Raw genomic sequence first — 24,556 nt, 5'->3', positions numbered from 1 at the left:
TTCTGAAACAGTCTGGCTCCAAAGCCTGAAAGTAAAGACTCGCACATACTCAAAGCCTTTTATTATATTATACAAGGAGGTGTGAGGGGATGTTGAGAGAGGTGCAGCCGGCGCGATCAGCAGCGGATGCCCATTCCGATGGCCATAAACGTTCCGAAGGTACCCCCGCTCTGCATCATGGTTTTGCCAATTCCGCCCATCAGCTCCCGGCCCCGCATCCCGATCCTGGAGAAGTAAGCCTGAATGGAGCTAAATGGGGAGAGGCTCAAGGACACAAGACCTATCGCCGTCCCCAATTCCTGGCCCCAGGTACCTCCTTCCTAGGGAGTTCAGCCTGCCCCTTGACCTAAAGCCACGGCCACGCCAAGCCCCGACACCACCCTCCCAGTGCCGGCCCACCCCTCGCCCCTCCCCTAGCTCTTGTCGCCTCCAAGGCCTGGAGCCCCCTGATTGCGACCCGCTAACCCTGTGCATGCCAAGGGTCAGAGACGAAGCCCGAGGGCCGGACCCACCTAAGGCACGAGAAGGTGCCGAAAAGCGCCCCGGCCGCCATGCCCACAGCGCAGCCCATCACGAAACCCATCTTCACTCGGTCGAAGCAGGTGGGCTGGGACTGTCCGTAGGGACCCACGGCTACTGGCATCTGTGCGGGGAGAGACGGGCAGGGCCGGACCTGAGGAGGAGCCGGGGCCTTCGGCAAGGCCAGGATCACGGCTGCGGTCCACACATTCCCGAAGAAGGGAAAGCTCGGCAGGCAAGCGGCGGTGAAAGCAGACGCCGGGTCCCGCACTGTGGTCACCCTCCCGAGCCCTTGGCAGCACCCCTAGTCCAGTCCAGCCCAGCCCGAACAGCGCTCACCTCGCTTTTGGCCTCAATCGCTCCGCTTTACGTCCAGGGAGGCGGGAGGTTAGTGTAGTTTCCGGGGACGGTGAGGAATAACTTCCGGGTAATACTAAACGGAAGTGAGAGGCCACTTCCGGCACCGGGAAGCAGCGGAGAAGATGCTATGGCGAGCTGTGTGGAGAGCCGCGACCAGGGTCCTGGGCCCCTCCCCTCCGCGTCGGGGATTGCGCCTGCGCGGTATTGGCTGTTGGTTTTTCTCCCCACACCTCCCCACTTTCCCCAATCCCTCTCATACTTTCCCATTTACCTCCTAACCCTTTCTTCAAGTATGGCGAAGCTTCTTGCTCCCCGCCGGATTTTAAATAACCGAGTTCGACTTTGATATACTCAACCCAGACCCACTTGCCTCTGATTTCCGCAAGAGGCCGGACCTCACACGCTCTGGCCGACCCCTACCATCCCCTCCCCCCCAACGCCGCCGCGTTCAGCCTCACCACCGCACACCCGACTCACTGGTTACAACACGACCCGCTTTCTACTGAGACCACCCCTCCTATATGCCTTCCCACCTCCAGTCTCAGGCAGACTACCCGCCCCTCTCCCAGCCATACCCTCAGACCATCCCAGGCCCTCAAGGCTGACCTACCCCCATCCACTTAGACCATCCAGCTAATAAAAGCTTGGACTCGGCCTCAAGCCAGCCTCCTAACCCATCAAGGCTTCTGTACCAGAAGACTGATTTTCCCCTTCCCGTTTTCTGTGCCGTAAATGTCCTGTAACTTGCCCTCATCCTTCAGCTTTCCTCTTGCTACTTTCATCCATCTCCTTTCCCCTTAGACTTGTCTTCTCTTCCCAACTATCTTCAGACAAGGCACTCTTCTCCCTCTGTTTTTTTTCAGGTGTAGACCAGTCACCTCACCCATCTGGCTTCTCAGATGTGGTCCCTCCCATGGAGGAGACAGTGCTTCGGCCCCTCTACATGGATGTGCAAGCCACTACTCCGCTGGTGGGCAGCAGCTTGGGTGCAGCAACTTTTGAAGTGTAGCTTTTGAAGAAGTGCTAGGCCTGGGAGTGGGTTGGGTAGGATAACAATTCATACTAGAATGTAGGCTCTTTGAAGGCATGTAACGTTTTTAGGTGCTCAGCACCTGAAATTGTGTCACGTACTTAGTAAGGTCTTAATAAATATTAAGTTTCATGAAACTGAATAGGAGTAAAAGTAATGTGGAAACTGTAAGGGACAAATGAAAGGTAATTGATATAGTAGAAACATCTGCCAATACCCAAATTGGGCAGTGTTTTTCTCTACTTAGATCTTTTCTCATTTGTAAAATGGATAATAATACTTTACATCTATACTTCTTCGGATTCTTTTAAGAACCAAATGACTGGATGTGCTATATAAATCTAATTGTTGATATGATTTAAAACAAGATCTGATTAAAGGCTGTTATGGCAGGGGAAGAAATGTTCCTCTGCTGCTGTTTCCCATGCTTTACCCAAGAATCATATCTCTGCTAAACCATCTTGGCAGGTATAAGAATAAGCAGCTAGTGGAAAGAGGCTCCATTGGGGTGACTCTAATTTGGATTATGTTATATCTAGGATCCTCGAGTATTAGATGCCATGCTCCCCTACCTGATCAACTACTATGGGAACCCACACTCCCGGACTCATTCATATGGCTGGGAAAGTGAGGCTGCTGTGGAGCATGCACGCCAGGCAAGAATAAAGAGATTCAAGGGGGATGGGACCCACAGCCTGGGTAGTTTAACTTCTAGCAGTTTGGATCCGGGGATTGGAAGTGAATTTGGGCTTTTTTTTTTTTCATGATTGGAAGGAGAATATTTCTGTCTTCTTGAAGTGGAAATGGTTACAAGAGCTCAAAAAGATTCCTAAAACATACCCTATACTTCCTGACCCTATTAAGGACAAAATTTATAACCATTCTGCCAGAAAATACAGAAATAGTGGGCACAGTGTGATGAGGGATCTTTGCTGTACTATCCTTTTTCTTTCCAGGAGCTAGATTTTGTCAGCTCTGTCTGGTGTGGTGACTTTTTGTCATTGACATCAAATGTTAAAGTGACTGCTCCTTCCATTACAGCAAGTGGCATCACTGATTGGGGCTGACCCCCGTGAGATTATCTTCACTAGTGGAGCCACTGAATCCAACAATTTAGCAATTAAGGTAAGATGAAGAAATAGAGAAAAGGAAAAAGCAGTACAAAAGTGAATCTCAAACTAACAGCTGAGGTCAGGGGGATTAAGTATGCCAGTACCTTTCTGACCTCGAATGACTTCTTTGTAACAGCTCAGCCTTTAGAAGTTCCCATCCCAGCTACCTCTATTCCTGGCACCCAAATATGGCCTTTACCTCCATTTGTAACTTTCCAAAACACTTCCCCAAACCACTTCACATCGTGGAACTTCATATTGAGAGAACATAATGTTTAATAAGTTGTTTTGGGAAGTTTCTAGTGTAGATAGAAGACTTCTCTCTGAAGAGGGAAGATATTCTCTCTGTAGCCTTTGAATTTTAATCCAGAAAGTGTACAGTGAACATTTGATTGGGTTACCACCTTTTCTAGTAGCTGCAGTGAACCTTTTCAACCCCATCTGGCCTACATTATAACAACTTGTTTGTGTGGCATGCTTCAGTAAAGGAGTGTGCATGCTTTCTTTTTCCAGTTTTTCAGTTCAGTGTTAATTCATTTCTCTACCACTTGTTTCTCCAGCTCTATTCTGGTGTATAAGAATGCAAAGCTTACTTCTTCCTGCCACTCCCAATTGCCATTGTTGCTTCTGGCCAGGGTAGAATCCTGCAAGTGTTTTTACACCTTCCTTAAGTGTCTGCCTCCATATGAGGGGTAGGTCATGGTCCACTGGTGTTATCCTATGGACCTGGTTGCACAGGCCTAAGACTTTCTCTTCAACCCCTTTTATCTCTTTCCCTTTCAATCATAATCAGGTTCTCTTATTTTTAGTGTCATCTCTTCTGTGGTTCCTTTGACCTAGGGACAGGTTTCTGTGAATACAATCGTAATCCAAGCAAAATTCCCCTTTCACTAGTAAGCTGTATAAACTCCCCTTGGTTCCACAGAATAAGAGACTGGGTGACAAAATAAATTACAGATTCCTATCAGATCCTCCCACTTCATACACACACTGTCCTTTTGTTGCTTTGCTGCCAATGTCAATCCATTTTGACCTTGGCCTGGACAAGAAGTTTGGAATAGGTTTTAAAGCAGCTAGAATCCTGTCTTTATCCTCCCTGTAGTACCTTAAAATGATAGCACCAAAGTGAAGGTTTGGAAGCAACCTACTCTCTTCTCTAAATGAAAATTATTTGCTCTCACTTGGGAAAGAAATACAAAAATTCCTTTGGCATTTAGAAAAGGTTTACCCTGGGAAGTCTGAAAATAACATAATCTAAAATGCCACTGTCTTAGTTGAGGTGGGTAAAGAAACTTTTCTGTATGTTCTTAGGAACTGCCATACAGTGGATGAATAGCCTCTGTGAAGACTCCTCTTCTATTGCCCTCTTGTCTCCTTCCCCAGTCCTGAAAGGAATTAGAGACATTGTTTTTCTGCCTCAATATCTTCTCCCTTTCTCACCAACTTCTAGGGGGTGGCCAGATTCTACAAGTTACGGAAAAAGCATGTGATCACCACACAAACAGAGCACAAATGTGTGCTGGACTCATGTCGTTCTCTGGAAGCTGAGGGCTTTCAGGTCACTTATCTCCCAGTGCAGAAGAGTGGAATCATTGATCTGAAGGTGAGAAGGCCCCTCAGTAAAGAACATAGTCTGAAGAGGGAGTAGAATGGGGCTGCAACTAATTCCCAACATTATCTCCTACTGTTCCTCTATAACAGGACCCATTCACTGAGGCTGGGCTGGTCTGCTTCTTGTATTGCCAACATTCCATGCACATCTTCCTCCATGGTCTGAAACTGAGGGTGCATTTCCCTTTCACTTACTCGAGTCCAGTATAGGTCCCACCCCTTCCATGAAGCCCTCTCTGTCTCCCGCTGCCCAATATGACCTCTTCCTCTAATGATGTATTTCCAACTGTTCACATGGCAATTATTTGCCAATTTTCATTGTTTTCCCTTTACATAGAGCATGTTAGATACTGAAATGTAATACCTCCTCAGGCAGTTGGTTCCTCTTCAGTATTGCTCTTAAAGGGAAGACCTCATGACCGTGTGGGGATATTGTTAAGGAGAATTCTATGTAGATAACTGTCATGTGCAAGAGAGGCAGAGTGGAGTAATGGATAAACAGCAGGCAAGATCAGAAAGATCTGGGTTTAAATCCTGCCTTAGATATATACTGACTGTGTGGGCCTGAGTGAATCACTTAACCTTTCAGTGGCCCAAGCATCTCTCCAAGAAAATGATACAAAACAGTTGCTGATCTGAATTTGTAGAAGGAGCTTTCTTACCAGGAATTATCTACATCATTGAAATTATAATGGCAAATCCCAGCTTCCAACCTTCTAAAAATGTATTGGACTCTATGGCCTCTGCAGTCCTTTCCATCTCTGAGATTCTCTATAGTTCTTTTATCCCAACTGATCTGTCACATTCTTGAAGGCAAGGAATATATCTTAGATTTCTTGGCATACCTTCCCTAGTACCTAGTCTTGGACCTTACACATAGCAGATACTTAACTATTTGCTGATAGATTGATAGATGCTGTTGTTCATATCATTTGGTTTAGATATAGTGCCCAACTCTATGGAGTTTATAGTCCTACTGTCCATCAGTGCTCATCCAGCCAGCTTGCATCCCATGAAAATCAGAGGAGATTACATCTTCTAAGGCTAGGAATGCTGGTATGCTGAGAAGGAAAAGATGCAGTCAAGTTCCCCTTCTTCCCCCTCACTCTACCCCATTTTTTATCCCTTTAGGAGCTAGAGGCAGCAATCCGACCAGACACAAGCCTTGTGTCTATCATGACTGTGAACAATGAGATTGGAGTGAGGCAACCTATTGAAGACATTGGTGAGTATTTCAAGTTCTGCTTCCTGCCAAGGTCAGCAGCACTGGAGTGGTAGTGAGCCACCTGGCACCAAAGGGAAAAGTCTGAATTAAGCCATTTAGAATCCTGTCATGGAGTGTAGGCACTTCCTGCTATGGTCTGGTATGGATTTCTAAAAGTGAGGTAGAATTCTTCTGTCCCAGGTCATTGAGGAAGCCCCCAGCTACTCTACTGAACTGAGCAGTAGATTAGCATTGATTAGACACTAGCTGTGGGCAGATGCTAAGTAAGCATCTTTTGTGTTTGGCACAAAAAATACTCATTGTTCCCCTGCATTTCCAAATCCTTTGACCTTTAAGTCAGTTCTTTTTTTAAAAATTCTTTTATTCTGACTTTAAGTACCTCCCAGAAATGAACATTTTCCTCATAAACAGTCAGAACACAAAAAGATTGTTTATAAAACCATGAGTTTCCATTCCAACCTGTTTTCTCTGTTAAAGAAGATACTATAAATTGAAAATGATACTTTCAGAATTGTCTTGTTTGTCTTTGCTTCCTTCTAAACTTCCCTCTGTTCATTTCTACGAAATATTTAAATGTTTCAGTGATGCTTTTTTGTTGGCATCACTATTGCTAGCCCTCCCCACTACCCAGCCCCTCCTCCCAATTAAAAACAGTGAGTAGCACCCACCCAGAAACACCTGGCCGTGTAACCTTGAGCAAGTTACTTAACCCCAATTGCTTAGGGGCGGCCAGGTGACTCAGCAGTCAGAGCACCATCTCCAGGGTCAGGATGACCTGGAGATCAAAATCCTGGGCTTGGACACTCAGCACCACACCCAGAAATAACTGGTGGTGTAACTTTGAGCAAGTTACTTAACCCTGATTGCTTAAAAAAAAAAAAAAGAGTGAGGAGAGGAAATCCTTGTAACAAATAGCATAGTCAAGCAAAACATCTACACAGTGGCTATGTCTAAAAATGTGAATATGTCTCTTATTATACCTTGGGTCCATCACTTCTCCATCAGGAACTGGGTAACATGCTTCATCATATATTTTCTGGAGATGTGATCGTTGGTTTGAACACAGTTGTTAAATCTTTCTAAGTTGTTTTTGTTATGTTGTCCTTGTATAAATTGTTCTCTCAGTTTTGCTCACTTCAGTCTGGATCAGTTAGTTTTATATTCATATGCTACAATTTGTTCAACTCTTTCTCAATTGATAAGCACCCCTTTATTTTCCAGTGCTTTACTTTGCTTTTATTTTTATTCTTTTCAATTCCCCCTTCAGGATCAGGTGGTTTGTTTTAAGATTTCTTGAAATACAATGTGTAGTATCTTTTTGTGGTCATGGCTTTCAGATAGTACAATGATACCCCTAGATCTCCTTAAATCTATTTTCAGAGTAAGTTGTTTTTTGCTGAGACACATTACATTTTCTTCAGTTTTTTTCACCCTTTTGATTTTGCTGTCATTAGCTTTTATTTGTTCTATTCTAATTTTCAGGGATTTTTTTTTTCTCTTGGTTAAGGTTTTGTACCTCTTATTCCACACTGTTAATCTTCTTTCCGAATTTTTCTTCCTTAGCTTTTATTTTATTTTCCACTGCTCCCTGTCACGTCTCAGATTAAATACATAATTCTTTACTTGGGTTCAAAGCCCATCATGACCTAGTCTCCTCCTATCTTTCGTGTTAACCCTTACTTTCTGTCCCCCATGCCCGGAACGTTCTCCATCCTTATCCCTACCTACTACTTTCCTGGGCTTTTTTTAAGTCCCATCTAGAATCCTATCTTCTACAGGAAGCCTTTCACAACCCCTCTTAATTTGAATGCCTTCATTCGGTTAATTATTTCCTATTTATCCTGTATCTAACTTTTTTGTACATATTTGCTTCCTTATTGTATTTTCTATTAGATTGTGAGCTCCTTGGGGGCAGGGACTATCTTTTGCCTTGTTTCAAATCACTAACTCTTAGCACAGTGTACATTGTAGGCACTTAAAATATTTGTGTATTTATTAATAAGTTGATTTTTTTAACTCTCTTACTTCATCTAGACATTCATGTGGTCCTTGTGGAAAATCCATTTTTTCCTTTGTTTGCAATTGCTTTAGAGTTACTCTCTTCATATAGGTTGAATTTTGGGGTATCTTGGAGCTCCAATAATTCTTTATCATTGTTAGGATATGATTTGGTTTATTTATTTCTTCAGTCTAAGGTCCTGAATCAGGGCTTTGTACCAGGGCCAGGTTCTGCTCCTGCCCCCTGCTACACTTTTGGATGAGACAGTCAGTGCTCCTTGTGCTTGCTTTGTGTTCCTGCGCTGACTTCTGCTTCCTAGGGTGAGGCCTCTAGATTTTTGAGGTTCCAAGTATCAGATTAGGTCTCTTTATTGTGTCTCAGGACAGTGTTAGGAACTGCAGAACCCCTGAGTGTACAAATCTGAGCACTTCTAGGACCATAGTGGCAATTACTTCCAGTCACTTCAAGGGTCTAGACCACCCTGGGACTTTCCCAAGGGAGCCTCCATTCTATTTTTTTCTTTTTTTTATATATATAATTTATTTACTTCCATAAGATTTTGAGTTTTCTATTTTCTCACCCTCCCTCTCCTGCCCCCTCCCCAAAGAAAGCATACAATCTGATGTAGGCTCTACTTATACATTCATATTAAACATTTTACATTAGTCATGATGTAAAGAAGAAAGAGAACTAATAGGGGGAACCACGAGAAAGAAGAAAAGGAGAGCAGATAGTCTGCTTCCCTCTGTGTCCAGAGTCCTGAGTTCTTTCTCTGGAGGTGGACGGCATTTTCCATCGTGAGTCTTTTGGAGCTGTCTTAGATCTTTGCATTGCTGAGAAGAGCTGAGTCTATCAAAGTCAGTCATTATACATTGTGGCTGTTACTATGTACAGTGTTCTTTGTTCTGCTCATTTCACTCAGTATCAGTTCATATAAATCTTTCCAGATTTTTCCAAAGCCCACCTCCTCATCATTTCTTATAGCACAATAGTATTCTATTCCATTCATATACCACAGCTTGTACGGCCATTCCCCAATTGATGGGCATCTCCTCAATTTCCAATTCATTGCCACCACAAAAAGAACTGCTCTAAATATTTTTATACGTGTGGGTCATTTTCCCCTTTTTATGATCTCTTTGATCATAGACCTAGATCTCTCTTTGCTGGGTCAAAGGTTATGCACAAATTTTTTTTTTTTTGCTTTTTGGAGGGCAGTTGGAGTTAAGTGACTTGTCCAAGGTCACATGGCTAATTTTTTTGTGTTAAGTGTCTGAGGCCAAATTTGAACTCAGGTCCTCCTGACTCCAGGGCTGGTGCTCTATTCACTGCGTCACCTAGCCGCCCCTATGCACAATTTTATAGCCCTTTGGTTAGGATCCTCCATTCTTACTGTCTCAGGATACAGAGCCTTTAAAACTACACATGTCTCTTTTCAGGCTAAATGACTACCACCTTGTTTGCATAGACTAGGCTGGTGCTGACTTTGCTGGTGACCCACTTCCCTATTTTCTGTGGCCTTGTGGCTGACTTTTCATATAGTTCTGGAGTGGAAGAGGTCATGTACTCTTTTTCCTCATTGGATTTGTTGATCATTTTTCAGCCTGGTATGGTTTTTAGATTTTTACTGGGGTAGCTGGATCCATTCAGGCAGGCATCTTAGCTGGCAAGCCAGTTCTTCATGAAATCTTTTTATGGACACCATTTGACTTTAAGCACTGCTATAATATGGGATCATTGATCATTGCTTCCCTGTATCTTCTAGGAATCTAAAAATGCAGCGAAAATGGTATATGTTCAAGGGGTGTTTTTTCATAAGAAAATGAGGTAATCATTGCCTAAGTGGTTCTTTGGGGTTTTTTTCCTTATTCTTTCTCATTACTGTCCAAGAAAATTAAAAGTCAAGGAAGCAAAGGCTTTGAGTGGCAGAATGTTGGTAGTCTGGTTATTCAGCAGCAGAGCTACTGGCCTGGGGACTAGTGTTGTGCTTCCTGCTTCTCTGTGGGATCCAAAGTGCCAGGGCAATACCGCCACAGGGCATGTGAACAACCCACCATGTGTCCTATTGCTCTCTCCTTAGGACGGATTTGCAGTTTGCGAAAAGTACATTTCCATACGGATGCAGCCCAGGCAGTTGGAAAAATCCCACTCAATGTGAATGACATGAAAATTGATCTCATGAGCATCAGCGGTCATAAGCTTTATGGCCCAAAAGGTAAAGAAAATCTTGAAATCTGTTATTACATAAACCTCACAGTGGGGGTCTGTCTGAAGCATGGCATTTTATTAACATTTGTCCCTAGAAGAAATGACTGTAGGGTGGTATTATATATATTACTGGGACTTGGAACATTTTACAGTCCTTCTTGCTTCCCTTCTTGCTCCCATGTGGGACTGAGCTTACTGGGATGCCCCTAGTTTCTACTTCTAAAGCACCCAAAAGCCAGTGTGTCTCTGGAATTGATTCCTATGATTGGGCTTTCTATGCTTTTGTACTGAATGGACATTTTGTAGACCTGCCTGCATGAAATTCCAGGCTGACTTGACATTCTGGAAAACCTCTTGGTTTGATCTTATACCTTAGACCACATCATTGATAGAATATTCAACATGTACTTTACGCTGTGTGCTAGGTTTAGAAAAAAGGAGAATCAGAAATGATCACCATTTTAGGGAGCCTACAATCTAATTGGTAACATAAATTACATATTTAAACACTAAGCAAAAAACAGAAAGTATTGTGGGCAGAATACACTCTGAATAAAGAAACAATCAGAGTAGGATACTTTTCATCATTTTTGAGGTCAGCATTTGTTCTCACCCCATTTCTCTCTTTCCTTTTCTTCTTCAGGAGTTGGTGCGATCTACATCCGCCGTCGGCCCCGAGTTCGTGTAGAGGCTGTGCAGAGTGGTGGAGGTCAGGAGCGGGGCATGCGCTCTGGAACAGTGCCCACACCCTTAGTGGTTGGTCTGGGGGCTGCCTGTGAATTGTCACAAGAAGAGATGGAGGTATAGGGAAAGACACTCCTTCTTATCACTTTCACCCTCATGCTTTGTTGTCATTCAGTTGTTAATTCTTCTTGATCCTATTTGGGGTTTTCTTGCCAGAGATCCTGGAATGGTTTGCCATTTCCTTCTCCAGCTCATTTTACAGATGAGGAAACTGAGGCAAACAGGGTTACCCAGGGTCACACAGCTACTAAGTGTCTGAGGCTGTGTTTGAACTCAGGAAGATGAGTCTTCCTGACTGCAGGCCTGGCATTCTTTGTACTAAGCCATTTAGCTGCTTCTCATCCTCATTCTGTGTCTGAAATCTCCTCTCCCTGAGTCAGCCACCTTCAGTAAGAGCACAGATAAAGATGACTGAAACATAGTGGGATTTCAGTTAGCCTTCCTATTGTACCCCTTTCCTCCCCCCAGGACCTTCAGACATTTGTGCTGGACTTTTGTTGAGTAAGAAGTTTCTTTGGGCTCCTGGAGTCCATTCTTTAGGAAGGAAAAATGGATTGTTGTGCCTACTTTGTCACTTTTGTAACCTTGGACAACTAACTGAACCTTTCTGGGCTTCAAAGTGAGGGGGCTGGTACTATCTAATCTGATCTCTGAGGTCTCTCCCAACTTTGGCATTTTGTAATTCTGAACCATTTTCTTCATCTTGGGTCTTTTTGAACTCTTTTTCAAACATCTTGGACCAAGCAGGAGCCTGATATTTTGAATACCATATTTAAAGCAGGATAGTAGTATTCTCCACTAACTTCCTTTGCATATCTCATATGAACTCTTGAATTGGGACAAATTCTTGAATTGGAACTTATGTCCCTGTCACATTCTCCTGTGTTTTTCAGAATGACCATAAGAGGATCTCCCTGCTAGCAGAAAGATTGGTAAACAAGATAATGAGCAACCTTCCTGATGTGGTGATGAATGGGGATCCAGAGCAGCACTATCCAGGTCTGGCTCCCTCACTTTGCATTCTATATCCTTTTCCTTCTCTAGTCTAGGGAGAAGTTAGAGAATACTAACAGGAGACTCTTTTCCTCAGGCTGCATCAACTTGTCCTTTGCCTATGTGGAAGGGGAGAGTCTGCTGATGGCCCTCAAGGACGTAGCTTTGTCTTCAGGCAGGTAAGTAAGGCTGTAGTGGAGTTGAGGGAGATAGCCCTAATCAGATGGGCACCTAAGTACTGTCAGCACCCATTGAACCTTTTAGTGTGTGGAGAATATAGGAGAAAGTGCTGTAAAAGAGGCACAGAGTAATATACAGGAGCTACTTCACTACAACACACTGGGGAGACATGAGACATCTGCCAGGTATCATGTTAGGCCAGAGTGGACCTAAGGGACTGATGTTAACACATGTCGTGCCAGTGGTACTCAGACAACCAGAAGCTTTCAGATTTAAAGGAATGGTTCCAGACTTCCCTGAGATATTAGTTCCAGGAGGGGCACATCTGAGCTTGAAGGAAGGTGCTCCTCTGCTGCAGCTTTCCTACTAACCTGCCTTTCTTGTTAGACACATCTCAGAAGTTATCATCTTGCTTTAAGCCCATCGTACTTTAGCATTTTCATCATTGGAGGTCTTACTTGGACTAGGAGGTTGAAGATCTCAACAGAGAACTGGAAGTTAGCTCTGAATTTTTGACATCTACAGACCAGAAATTTAAATTCCTTGGCTTCTGTGAGGCTGTGGGATTGAGGAAGCAAAGCACTAGTCAGAAAGGTGGTGGTAATGATGCATGCTGGTCAAGAGCTTAATTGTCAGGAGTCAGTAAATGTTCATGAAGCCCCTACCATGTGCTAAGTGCTGTGAATAAGTACCAGGACATGGTATGATGGAAAAGTCAAAGAAATCAAGGTGTTTCTCTGGTCTCCACTCCTTAAGTGGAGGTTGAGGAGTTTGTGGCTCCATCCTCCTCAGCAACAGAGAGGACTGAGGAGCACTAAAGCTGACTGGATCTTGTGAGACAATGAGATTTCACAGTGATTAATTTATTCGGGTTGTGGGGAGAAGTTAAATCCAAAATGAGTGCAGCTGGATTGGACATGAGGTATTGCCTCAGCAGTTTGGTTTATACTTGTGTGTTGTCTTCCTAGCGCCTGTACCTCTGCATCCCTGGAACCATCCTATGTGCTTAGAGCAATTGGCACAGATGAAGACCTGGCCCACTCCTCTGTCAGGTCAATGGGATGGGACTGTGGCTCTCCTTCCCTTCCCTTTCCTTGCTTTCTCCTCCCATCCCTCCCTCTCTTTCTTCCTTGTCTGCCTCCTCTCCCTCCCCTCCCTTCTTCTCTCTTCCCTTCTCTCTTTTCCTCTCTCTTCCCCCATCCCTCTCTCCTTTTCTCTCCCTCTTCCCTTAATTCTCCCATTTCCTTCTATCTCCCTTCTACTTTCTCTTCCTCCCTTTATCTCTCCCTCCCTCTCACTTTCCCCCTTACCTTTCCCTTTTCCCTCTGTCTCCCCCTTTCTACCTCTTCCCTCCTTCCCTCTCTTTTTTTTCCCCTCTTTGTCATTCAGTTCAACTATTTCCTGAATGAATGAGTCTTTCAGTGTCTGCCCTGGCCTTCTCATGTTATACAATGTGTTTCAGATTTGGAATTGGTCGTTTCACCACAGAGGAAGAGGTGGACTACACAGCTGAAAAGTGCATCCATCATGTTAAAAGGCTTCGGGAAATGAGGTATGAAGCCTCCCCTGAAATAGTATGGCATAGTTGAAAAGAGTGTTGAATTTGGACTCAAATAACTTGTGTTTGAATCCCATCTCTGTGACTTTGGGCAAGTATCTTAGTCCCTCTGGGCCTCCAGAGAGGTTCTCTAACTGTAAAAATAGAACCCTGGACTAGATACTTTCTAAAATCCTTTCCAACCCTAAATCTTATGATCTTATCGTAGGGTTCAAACTAAAATGGTAGCTCATCTCTGGGTACCTAAAGTCTCCAGTCCTGGATGCATGATCTTACTGACATTCTGAGTACTCCAGAGTTCCTTTATTTAGGTATCCTTGTGATTTGAGATGGGAGAACTTAGATACCCCTGTGCAAGAGCACCATGCAGAATAGTGTAGACTTTCTTGTGGGTATATAGAGGCTGGATTAGAGGATCCTCCTTCTGGTCTCTGTTATTAAAGGCTCATGGTCCCTGGCCGCCATCTGCTAACCATAGAGTTTCCCTTGGTAACATCAGAGCTCAGCGTCTTCCCTTCAAGCTTCAGAAAAAGTAGACAATGCCATGCAAAGGGTGCAGAGCTTGAATCCTCTCCCTAGATATCTAGTTTCTGATCCTCTTGAGGCTTTGCATGCAGTTCCCTTCTTCCTTTGGGGTGACCAGTATCTCAGCTGTAGCTCTGATGAGTAAGGACATTTCTGAGACCCTTCTTGCAGTCTAGATTTTCATTTATAGTAGTTTAGACCAGTAAGATTTGAGCTCCTTATGGGCAGAGACTTGGTTGTTTTTTTTTTTTTTGTCTTCATATCCCCAATACCCGCCAAAAATCTGGGCTTCAAGGCTGTGTGACTTCCCCATTAGAGCTAGTGAGTGAGAACTGCCTCTTCTGGCCCTGAGGCTTGGGTCCTGGGCCTGCCTTTCTGGTCCTCTCTAGCATGACAGTGACATATCAATACTGCCCTCTTTTAGGCAATGGCATCATATCTCTTCTGTGCTATTTAGCTACCAGCCTTAGATGGTGACATCAGTGACCTTCCCAGGCCAAAAGGAAATGAATAACTGCTTGTTTTCAGGAAGGGAGGAAGGAAGAAAGCAGGGAGGGAAGGAATAAGCATTTACTATATGCCAGGCACTGTACAAATACAAGCAGAGGGAATATGTTGGTCCTTGAGGAGCTTACATTCTAAAGGGGAAAGCTTGCACACAAAAGGGATTTGGAAAGGAGGGGGAAGTATGTATGAGGAGTGGGGGTTTGAAGATACTCAGAGGCCTGGTTTTCGAAGTCTCTCCAGTGGGAGAAGGGGGCCAGGACTTGAGGAGGAGATGAGCAACTGCCAGGGTGGTAGGTTGTGACAAGGTGAGGAGATTGCAGGCATTAAGGGAAGTCCCAGGATGAGATATACAGCAGTAAAGGCCTGGTTTTGAAATACAGAACGTTGGGAACAAGGCCAGGAAGGGAATGAGGTGAGGCTAGGGTAGCTTTGCACACAGAAGTGGTAGTTATATATAGTGGATATTCGGTAGGGGCCCTAATTTAGTAAATATTCTATTATTGCCCTTACTCATCAAATGTCTGTCTCCCTCTCTCATTGGCAGCCCACTGTGGGAAATGGTACAAGATGGAATTGACCTGAAAACCATCAAGTGGACACAGCACTAGACTGAGCATCTGACTATATATTTTTCCTGCTTCTTCCCACTTCACTGGCCTAAGAACCACCAGACAGCTGGGTCTCTTCTGTTACAAAACCACCACAGCCATGGGAAGATTCTGCCTTTCTTGCTACGTTCACTACAATCCCGTGTACCTAAATACCACACTGTTTCTAGGACATAGACAAAACAGAGCTCTCTGCTCCCAGATTCAGCTCCTTCATGATGTCCAGAAAGCCTCTTTTTCCTTAGGACTTCAGAAAGAAGGTGGATCTGCACATCCCAAGCCAGGGGTGGGGAACCTGCAACTTCCGAGGCCACATGTGGCCCTTTAGGTCCTCAGTACGACTCTTTGACTGAGTCCAAACTTCACAGAACAGATCCCCTTCACAAAAGGATTTGTTCTGTAAAACTTGGACTTAGTCAAAAGGCTACACCCAAGGACCTAGAGGGCCACATGTGGCCTTAAAGCCATAGGTTCCCACCCCTGTTCTAAACTAACAAGAACACTTGGATAGGAGTAATAATGCTGCTACGCTCTGTGTCAGGGTAGACCTGGCAAAAGGAAGGAAGAGCTCATATGTATGTCAGTCCTGCTGCTTAGTAGTTCTGGCTTCTTCAAAAGTAATGTGGTCTGCTAAGAGAACCCCCCTGTATTGGCTATGGACCTAATTTTCTACTGCAACACTCACTATGCCTTTTCCTACCTTTTTTCCCTTTGTTCATTACACATAGCTGTAAATATATCTATTACCCAGTATCATTTTGATTTGTGTTTCCATCTGTGAAACCTATTAACTTGAAAATTAAATAAACCCTCCTATTCTGGTTTCTCAGTGTTGGGTTTAGGGAAAGGTGAGAATATAAAGTAATGGTTTCACGTGTAATCTTGGGACAATTGATAGCAGCAGTCCATCATTCCCAAGGCAAGTACATGCCTGTATGTACATGTATGTTAGGCTTTTTGGAGGGGAGAATGCAGGGCAATTGGGGTTAAGTGACTTGCCCAAGGTCACACTAGCTAGTAAGTGTTAAGTGTCTGAGGCTGGATTTGACTCCAGGGCTGATGCTCTATTCACTATGCTGCCCCAGGCCTATTTCTTTAAAGGTCCTTTAATGGAATAGTGCTTGTACTCTGTGCTTTGCCTATACTAACCCTTAAATGGTTTTTCATTCTTTCTTACATACATACATATGTACTCAAAGTTATCTTAGAGCTAGCCAAGCTCTGCATCATAAAAGCTATTCAAAGTTCATATGAGCTTTCAGAGTATAAGCTCAGTCCTTGCTTATCTATCTAATCACTGTAAATATTGAGTCCATGAAAACCTTTTGAGGGTTGCACCTTTAACATTTTGGAATGCCATGTATAGAGATTATAGTTTTAAATCTGGAAGGAGCATCAAAGGCCATCTAGTCCAACCTCATTTTATAGACAAGGAAACTAAAGCCTAGAGCAGTGAAATGACTTGTCATACCGGATTCAGAGGACTTAACCAAAGCCTTTTGCCTCCAAATATTTTCATATAGATTATTTCACACATTTTTTTCTATGTAAGGGCCCTTCCTTTAGTTCTTTTTTTTATCTTTTTTTAAAATTTTTTTTAATGCTTTATTAACTTCTGATTTACATCGTTCGTTTCCACGATTTTGAGTTACAAATTTTCTCCCCGTTTTTCCCCCACCCATCCCCCCAAAACAGCAGTCCCACAGGATATCCCCACCTCCGATCTGCTCTCTCCCATATTTTCTCCCATACCCGTTTCAACTTTTCCAGTGGATCTCTATGCTTCAGTGCCTGTATATCTTTTTTTTTCTTAATAACATGTAAGATGGTATTAATAATAGTATATATATACACACACACACACACACATATATATATATATATATACATATATTTGAATATTTGATTTTAAAACTTTCAATTCCAGATTCATTCCCTTCCCCCCCTGCCACCCACCCCCACTGGGGAGACAAGCAGTTCAGTATAGGTTGTACATGTGCGGCTAATGCAAAACAATAACATGGTAGATGTATTGTAGAAGACTGACTATATTTCCCTCCCTCCTATCCCACATCCCACTTGTTCTATTCTCTACTTTGATCCTGTCCCTTTTCAAAAGTGGGTGCTTCCAACTTCCCTCCCACCCAGCCTGCCCTCCCTTCCATCATCCCCCCTCACATCCCCTTCCCCCCCTATTCTCCTGGAGGGTGAGATCCCCTATTTAGTGTGTATTTCCCTCCCTCCTCAAGCCAGATTCAATAGGAATAAGGTTGACCCATTCCCTTTTGCCTTCCTATTCTTCCCCTCCATTGTAACCATTTTCCCTTGCCTCTTCTGTATGAGATAGTTGCCCCACTCTGTCTCTCCCCATCTCCTCTCATTATATTCCTCTCACCCCTTAATTTCACCTTTTAAGTATCATCCCTTCCTGTTAAATTGGTCCCGTGCCCTCTATCTATGTATACCTGTAAACATATATACACACATTCACATATGTATTCATATGCCCGCATACCCTCATATAAAGAGATATATAATATATATATATATATATATATTTCTAAACCCTTCAACTACTGAGAAAAGTTTCTTAAGTTACAATTATTGTTTTTCCATGTAGGAATGTTAATAGTTCAACTTTGGCCAGGTGGCTCAGCAAGCAAGAGCTTCAAATCCGGGCCCAGACACCCAGCACCACACCCAGAAACAACAACCGGCCGTGCAACCCCGAGCAAGCCACTCAACCCCGATTGCTCCAAAAAAAAAAAAATAGTTCAACTTTGATAAGTTCATTATGATTTCTTTTCCCTGTTTACCTTCTCATGCTTCTCTTGCTTCTTGTATCTGAATGTCAAATTTTCTATTCAACTCTGTTTTTTTTTCAGCAAGAATGCTTGAAAGTCCTGTATTCCACTGAATGACCATATTTTCCCCTGAAACATGATACTCAGTTTTGCTGGGTAGGTGACTCTTGGTTTTAATGCCAGCTCCCTTGACCTCCGGAATATCACATTCCAGGCCCTTCGGTCCCTCAGTGTAGAAGCTGCCAGATCCTGGGTTATCCTGATTGTGTTTCCACAATATTCAAATTGTTTCTTCCTGGCTGCTTGTAATATTCTCTCCTTAATCTGGGAATTCTGGAACCTGTCTATAATATTCCTAAGAGTTTTCTTTTTGGGATCTTTTTCAGGAGGTGATCGGTGGATTCTTTCAACCTCTATTTTGCCCTCTGGTTCTAAAACATCAGGGCAGTTTTCTTTGAGAACTTCCTGGAGGATGCTTTCCAGGCTCTTACTTTGGTCATGGCTCTCAGGCAGTCCAATAATTTTTAAATTATCTCTCCTGGATCTATTTTCCAGGTCAGTGGTTTTTCCCATGATATATTTCACATTGCCTTCTATTCTTTCATTTGTTTGGATCTGTTTAACAGCATCTTGATTTCTCATAAAGTCATTAGCTTCCATTTGCTCCAATCTAATTCTGAAGCAATGATTCTCCTCAGTGAGCTTTTGAGATTCTTTTTCCATCTGGCAAATTCGACTTTTTAAGGCATTCTTCTCCTCATTGCCTTTTTGAGCCTCCTTTGCCATTTGGGTCAGTCTGTTTTTTAGGTATTATTTTCTTCAGTCAGGCTGTTGACTCTCATTTCATAATTTTCTTGCATTGTTCTCATTTCTCTTCCCAATTTTTCCTCCACTTCTCTTATCTGCTTCTTAAGGTCCTCTATGGCCTGTAACCAGCTTGTATTTTCCTTTGAAGCTTTTGGTGCAGGAGTTCTGACTTCACTGATTTCCTCCTGTTCTCCTTCTTATCCCCAAAATAGGAGTGTAATGTTGGAATCTTCTGTCTGCTTTGTTTCCTTTGCCTGCTCATTTTGCCACTCAACGATTTGACTTTTGGGCTTTTTGCCACAGTAGGACTCTGCCACCAGACAGGGGAGTTTTCGTCCCAAACGCTGCCGGAGGTATTAGATGGGTGCCCTCTCTGAGGTCTCCACACGCTCTGGCAAGCTGGACACACACCCCAGGACCTCCACCCTAGACTGCAATCCAGATCCAAGCAGGTTAAAGCAAGAGCGATTACCCCTCAGACTGGTGCTTGGTCCCCCTACACTCTGCAGGCCAGGAGCTGAAGCCGCCACGTCAGCGTCTCAGCGGTTTCTCGCCCCGGGGGTAAAAAGCCACGCACTCCCACTTACTGGGTCCCAAAGTCCAGAATGCACTGGCCTCTCACCTTGTCCTTCGCATCTATGTATTGATAAATCTGGAAAGGGCCACAGCTGCTGCTGATCTGGAGTCCCTCTGGCTGGCGGCTGGTCAGGCCCGCCCTGGGGCTAAAGCCTCGGCGCGGTGCTGGGCTCGGCTCCCAGAGCGTTGCACTGGCCGATTCCTGCCGGCCTGCTGGACTGTTCTCAGCGGGAGGTTAGCTTCTCTGTGTCATTTTGTGGGTTCTGCAGCTCCAAAGTTTGTTTAGAGTCCCCTTTTTACATGGATTGGGAAGGGTGGAAGCCGGAGCCGCGGGAGGGTCGTGCTTCTACTCCGCCATCTTGGCTCCGCCCCCCCTCCTTTAGTTCTAATAATTCAATTCACTGCTGTTACTGCTGAGTATAAATCACCAGTGCCGTTTTGATAGACTGCTTACAGGTTTTGTTTCAACAACTAGACTAAAAGTCAGTGGGGTGACTTGTCAAAAAAGCTAATGTGTTTTTAGGAAACAGTAAGAGAAAAATGGTGTCCAGAACCAGAGAGGGTATAATCCCAGGGTTTTGTACCCTGGTCAGATTATATCTATGGTATATTATGTGTTTCTGGGACTCTCTCCTTGGGAAGAACAGTGAGGGTACCCACAAGAGGATGTGACAGGGCTATGCTACAGACCATGCTACACATAAATTGTTTGGAGACTGAGGATATTTATCCAGGAAAAAAGAAGACATGAAGAAAGAGATGATGGCTAACTTCAATTATATGAAGGGCTCTCATATGCAAATGGATTGTACTTGTTTTGCTTGACCCCAGGAGAATAGAACATTAGCAGTGGTTTTCAGCTTAGTGGAAAAACTTCCTAATTAGGATTGTCCCAGAGTAGAGAGGGCTGATTAGTAAGAGAGTGAGATTCTTGGAGATATGGGTTGGACTAAATGATTTCTGGGCTTCTTTCCATCTCATCTCCATGTGAATATTCCTCCATTCGAACAGATCACAACACATTTACATCTCCCCTCATCCTGTCCAACTCTGGTCCATTTTTTTTCCATAGAACCACCATAAAAGGTCTACACCAGTGGTGTCAAATTTGGAAATGGGGACCACTATGCTCTACAGAAGGATCCCTGCAGACTGCATATTGACCTAGAAAACCATATATTAGTGTTATCTATGTTCTATTGTATTTTTATTTTATTAAATATTTCCCAATTATATTTTAATCTGGTTCAGGTAAACGAGAATATTGCAGGCTGGCTGTGGGTTTGACACATCAGGTCTTTATAACACATAGGCCATCTACTGCCCTCCATTCTCATTGCAAAAACATTGAGTGGGGGAGGGACCTGTAGTCTCAAGGCCCCCTGTGACCTTATAGGTCCTTGGGTGCAGCTTTTTGACTGAGTCCAAGTTTTACAGAACACATCCTTTTATGAAGGGCATTTGTTCTGTGAAGTTTGGATTCAGTTAAAGGGCCACACATGAGGTCCTAGAAGGTCATAGGGGGCCTTGAGGCCGCAGGTTCCCCATTCCTGTCCCACACTCTTAAGGTATTTTTCTTCAATAATATCTCTTATGCTACTTCTTAAGTATGCTGTCATCATTGGGAATATTTCCATGCCCACTATGCATCTTTCCACTATCCATTGAGTCACCTGCAACTTTTATTTCTTGAAGACTGGTGTTTCAAGAGTCCCAACCATTCAAAACCACCAGAAAAACACTTGTGTTAAAAAGATGAGATTTTAGGGGTGGCCAGGTAGCACAGTGAGTAAGAGCACTGGCTCCAGTGTTGAGAAGACCTGGAGATCGAATCCCGGGCTCAGACACTTAGCACCTACCCAGAAACACCTGGCCATGTAACCTTGAGCAAGTTACTTAACCCCTATTGCTTTAAAAAAAAAAATGAGTTTTTGACCATGGGGTAACTTGGGATAACTGAAAGTATCGCTCTTTTTTCTTTTGTTTTTTGCTCTATACTTTATGTGGCATGTTTCTTAGTATTTTGAGATGATAAATATCAGCTGAACTTAGATCCAGTTTCTTAGCCATCTTGTCAGAAATCTCTATGATTTTCCATATGTAATCCAGTCAGCTCTCTTACTCAATTCTAGACCCTGCTCATAATCCATCTTTAGTGCTTTTATATATGTACTGATATACAAACTCAATAGACAGGGTATCCAAATTCAAGTTATAATTCTGACAATAGGCATTTTTCATACATTTCATTTTTCCTATGTGAATTAATAAAAAGTCCATTTATAGTCTATCAATCCCTCTTCCATGTGGACACAGTGTAAGACACGCTCAAAAACAGTGAATCTTTGGCAAATATCTTTTTCCCTGTTTTATTTTCCACTTAATAATCTGAGAAGTGTTGTAAAAAGTCATCCCATGGCTATTATTTATTAAGGAGTCTTTTATGGTCACAATATATGCATTACATGCCTTTTTGGAAGAAAAATTCAACCTGCATTTTTCTCTACCAAGTTAAATGCTTGTTTTTAATCAACCAACAAATGAAATATCTTGTATTCTCTGTACTTTTTAGTGATGTGTGATTGTAAAGTGTGGTCTACTATAGAGAATCCTTTGCAAAGCCTTATTTCTTTTGTTTTTATGTTTTCATCAAAATACAGATATTGATCATTTTCATGAATGTTTTGAAAAGATGAAAAAGTAGACACATCATTTTGGTGATTTGAAACTTCCCATTGATATTTTTAGTTATCATATCACCTTCGATACCAAAAATACCCTGAGAGCCATCCTTTGTAACAAACAAAAAAATAAATAAATGAAGAGGGAAAAAAGCAATTCAGCAAAACTAATCAAAATTCATCAACCAAGTCTGACAATATATACAGTGTTCCATACAATACCCCTGCTCTGCAAAGAAGAGAGGGAGGTGTGTTTTCTTATTCAGCTAAGCTTCATCATTATAAGTATACCACAACATTTAGTATCCTTTTCTTGGTTCCTGTTTTTGTCCATCTACATTGCTGTTTTATATACTGTTTTTGGTTCTATTATTTTATTTCATATTAGTTCATATAAGTCTTCCCATAAGTCTCTAAATTCTTCATTTCTTTTGGCCCAGTAATATTCTATTACAATCATGTACAATTTGTTTAACCTAGGGGTGAGGAATCTGCAGCCTCAAGGCCACATTTCACCTTATAGGTCCTTGGGTGCAGCCTTTCCCGGAGTCCAAGTTTTACAGAACAAATCCTTTTATGAAGGGGATTTGTTGTGTGAAATTTGGATTCAGTCAAAGGGCCGCAGTTGAGCACCTAGAGGGCCACATGTGGCCTCAAGACTGCAGGTTCCCCACTCCTGCCATTCCCCATCTACAAAAAATGCTGCAATTAATGTTTTGGTATACATAGGACCATTCTGTCTTTTACCTATTTATGGAATTTGCCTAGCAGCGGGATCTCTGGCTAAAGCAGTTACTATTTTAGCATACAGCAATTTCAAATTGCTTTCCAGAATGACTGGACCAATTTGCAGTTCCACCAAATGTATTTACAAAACCTTTTGAACATAGACTACTCTCATCTTTTTGTCACATTTGCCAATTGTAGGGAATGAGGTGAAACTTCAGTTATTTTGATTTGCATTTCTCTAATTATAAGTGATTTGGAGCAATCTTTCCTGTGATTATGAATAGATTGCAATTATTTTCAGAACTTTGACCACCAAAATAACTTTTTTCTTGACTTTTCCAATTAACCACTCACTGAATTTCAGAGTGGATGGGGCCTTTGTAATAATTTAGTCCAACCCACAGCTGAACAAAAATTCCAACAAGAGGTCTTTGGATGTTTACTTAAAGGTGTTCAATGATGAGGTACTCCCTACTTTTTTCTCTAGCCCATTCCTATTTGGAATAGTTCTTTTTTATTTTGTTTTTATTTTTATTTTTTTGCTTTTTGGAGAGCGAAAGGTAGGGCAATTTAGGGTTAAGTGACTTGCCCAAGGTCACATAGCTAGTAAGTGTTAAGCATCTGAAGCTGCATTTGAACTCAGGTCCTCCTGACTCCAGGGCCAGTACTATATTCACTGCGCTACTTAGCTGCCTGGGAACAGTTCTTAATAGGAAGATTTTCTTCCCATGAAGCTCACATTTTCCTCTTTACAACTTCCCTTTGCCCCTAGTGTCCTCTGTTCCAAGACTATCAGGGGCTTGAGGTTCTTCACATAAAATAAAGGTTCATGCTGTCCTGTCTAAGAGACACATTAACTTTATCAACGTTCAAGCATCGGGAAAGAAGCAAAAACAGGGCATATGAGACTCAATTGAAACCTTCGGTTCATCTTTAGGACTCCAATCCTGCCAATGGCATCTCAGGTAGAATATAGATAACACCATCAAAAGAAAGACTTTTCATTTACCGGTATTCCTTGGATTAAATGCCCTCCATATAAGGTTACAGAAAAGAACCTGGGATCACTATTGGCCAGTTGCCTTTTTATCAACTGCAAGCTTTGCTAAACCTCTGTTACCATATTTTTGATACATTTTTCATTTTCCAACAGGCACAATAGTTACCATTCCTTGACAGGCAAGGCTGTATGAAGTCCTAAGATAGACAGGGAGCCCCTGATCTACCTTAATTAGGCCTTTCCTACCATTAGTTCTCTCCCTGTGTCCACTCCTACCCTCTTAGGTTTTCTCAAAGGTAAATTTTCATTTCCTGTAACTAATCTTTATATGGTAGGAATAGATTCCCAAATTGGACAATACCAGTCCCTGGGAGGCACTGGAATGATCCAATGGGGCAGTAGTAGCCTCAGGTGCAATTGGGGGACATTGAATAACAATAAGGGGACATAGGAAGGAAGCATAAGGAAAGAAGAAAGAAGAAAAAAAGAAGGAAACCTAAGGAAAGAAAAGAGAAGAAAATTTTGAAAAACCATTCATACACATTTCATCTATTGTATAACAGAGTTAAAGTCATAGTGATTACATTATTTTCCAAATAAACACACAAAATGCAAGTTATGACTCATCAGTGGTCAAATCTACCCACAGGTCTTAACATGAAAATATTGGCAAGCAAGAATATCATACATGTCAAGCAGTCCAGCAGGCATCACCAGAAATACGTACCTGTAATGACTTGTTTACAATATAATACAATACTATACGGTTACATGATACGA

At 42.7% G+C, this 24,556-nt stretch overlaps 2 protein-coding genes across 5 annotated transcripts; one reads left to right on the top strand and one right to left on the bottom strand.

Moving 5' to 3' along the window:
* Nucleotides 1–46: 46 nt before the first annotated feature.
* ROMO1 (reactive oxygen species modulator 1) lies at nucleotides 47–998 on the bottom strand. 3 transcript variants are annotated; one of them, XM_069077812.1, is made up of 3 exons: nucleotides 859–998; nucleotides 513–643; nucleotides 47–249 (listed from the first exon to the last, which is right to left on the bottom strand). In XM_069077812.1, the coding sequence occupies exons 2-3, from the start codon at nucleotides 641–643 to the stop codon at nucleotides 117–119; spliced, it is 264 nt and encodes an 87-aa protein (XP_068933913.1). In that variant the 5' UTR covers nucleotides 859–998; the 3' UTR covers nucleotides 47–116. The 3 variants fall into 3 exon arrangements, with proteins under 3 accessions (XP_068933913.1, XP_068933915.1, XP_068933914.1); XM_069077814.1 differs by having other exon boundaries at nucleotides 47–225; XM_069077813.1 differs by having other exon boundaries at nucleotides 513–673; nucleotides 859–947.
* NFS1 (NFS1 cysteine desulfurase) lies at nucleotides 960–16,785 on the top strand. 2 transcript variants are annotated; one of them, XM_069077810.1, is made up of 13 exons: nucleotides 960–1,080; nucleotides 1,743–1,849; nucleotides 2,449–2,565; nucleotides 2,951–3,034; nucleotides 4,472–4,624; nucleotides 5,764–5,857; nucleotides 9,937–10,071; nucleotides 10,708–10,865; nucleotides 11,702–11,807; nucleotides 11,899–11,980; nucleotides 12,950–13,033; nucleotides 13,444–13,533; nucleotides 15,116–16,785. In XM_069077810.1, exons 1-13 carry the CDS (start codon nucleotides 1,002–1,004, stop codon nucleotides 15,177–15,179), a joined length of 1,353 nt encoding a protein of 450 aa, XP_068933911.1. In that variant the 5' UTR covers nucleotides 960–1,001; the 3' UTR covers nucleotides 15,180–16,785. The 2 variants fall into 2 exon arrangements, with proteins under 2 accessions (XP_068933911.1, XP_068933912.1); XM_069077811.1 differs by lacking the exon at nucleotides 2,449–2,565.
* Nucleotides 16,786–24,556: the final 7,771 nt, after the last annotated feature.

Source organism: Petaurus breviceps, unplaced genomic scaffold (assembly GCF_028583685.1).
Source record: "Petaurus breviceps papuanus isolate PSGF00001 unplaced genomic scaffold, PetGlider_PUasm1.0 90994, whole genome shotgun sequence".
In the NCBI taxonomy this organism is placed as follows: Eukaryota; Metazoa; Chordata; class Mammalia; order Diprotodontia; family Petauridae; genus Petaurus; species Petaurus breviceps.
Note: the sequence above shows the minus strand (reverse complement) of the source record. Positions and strands in the feature narration are given on the sequence as shown.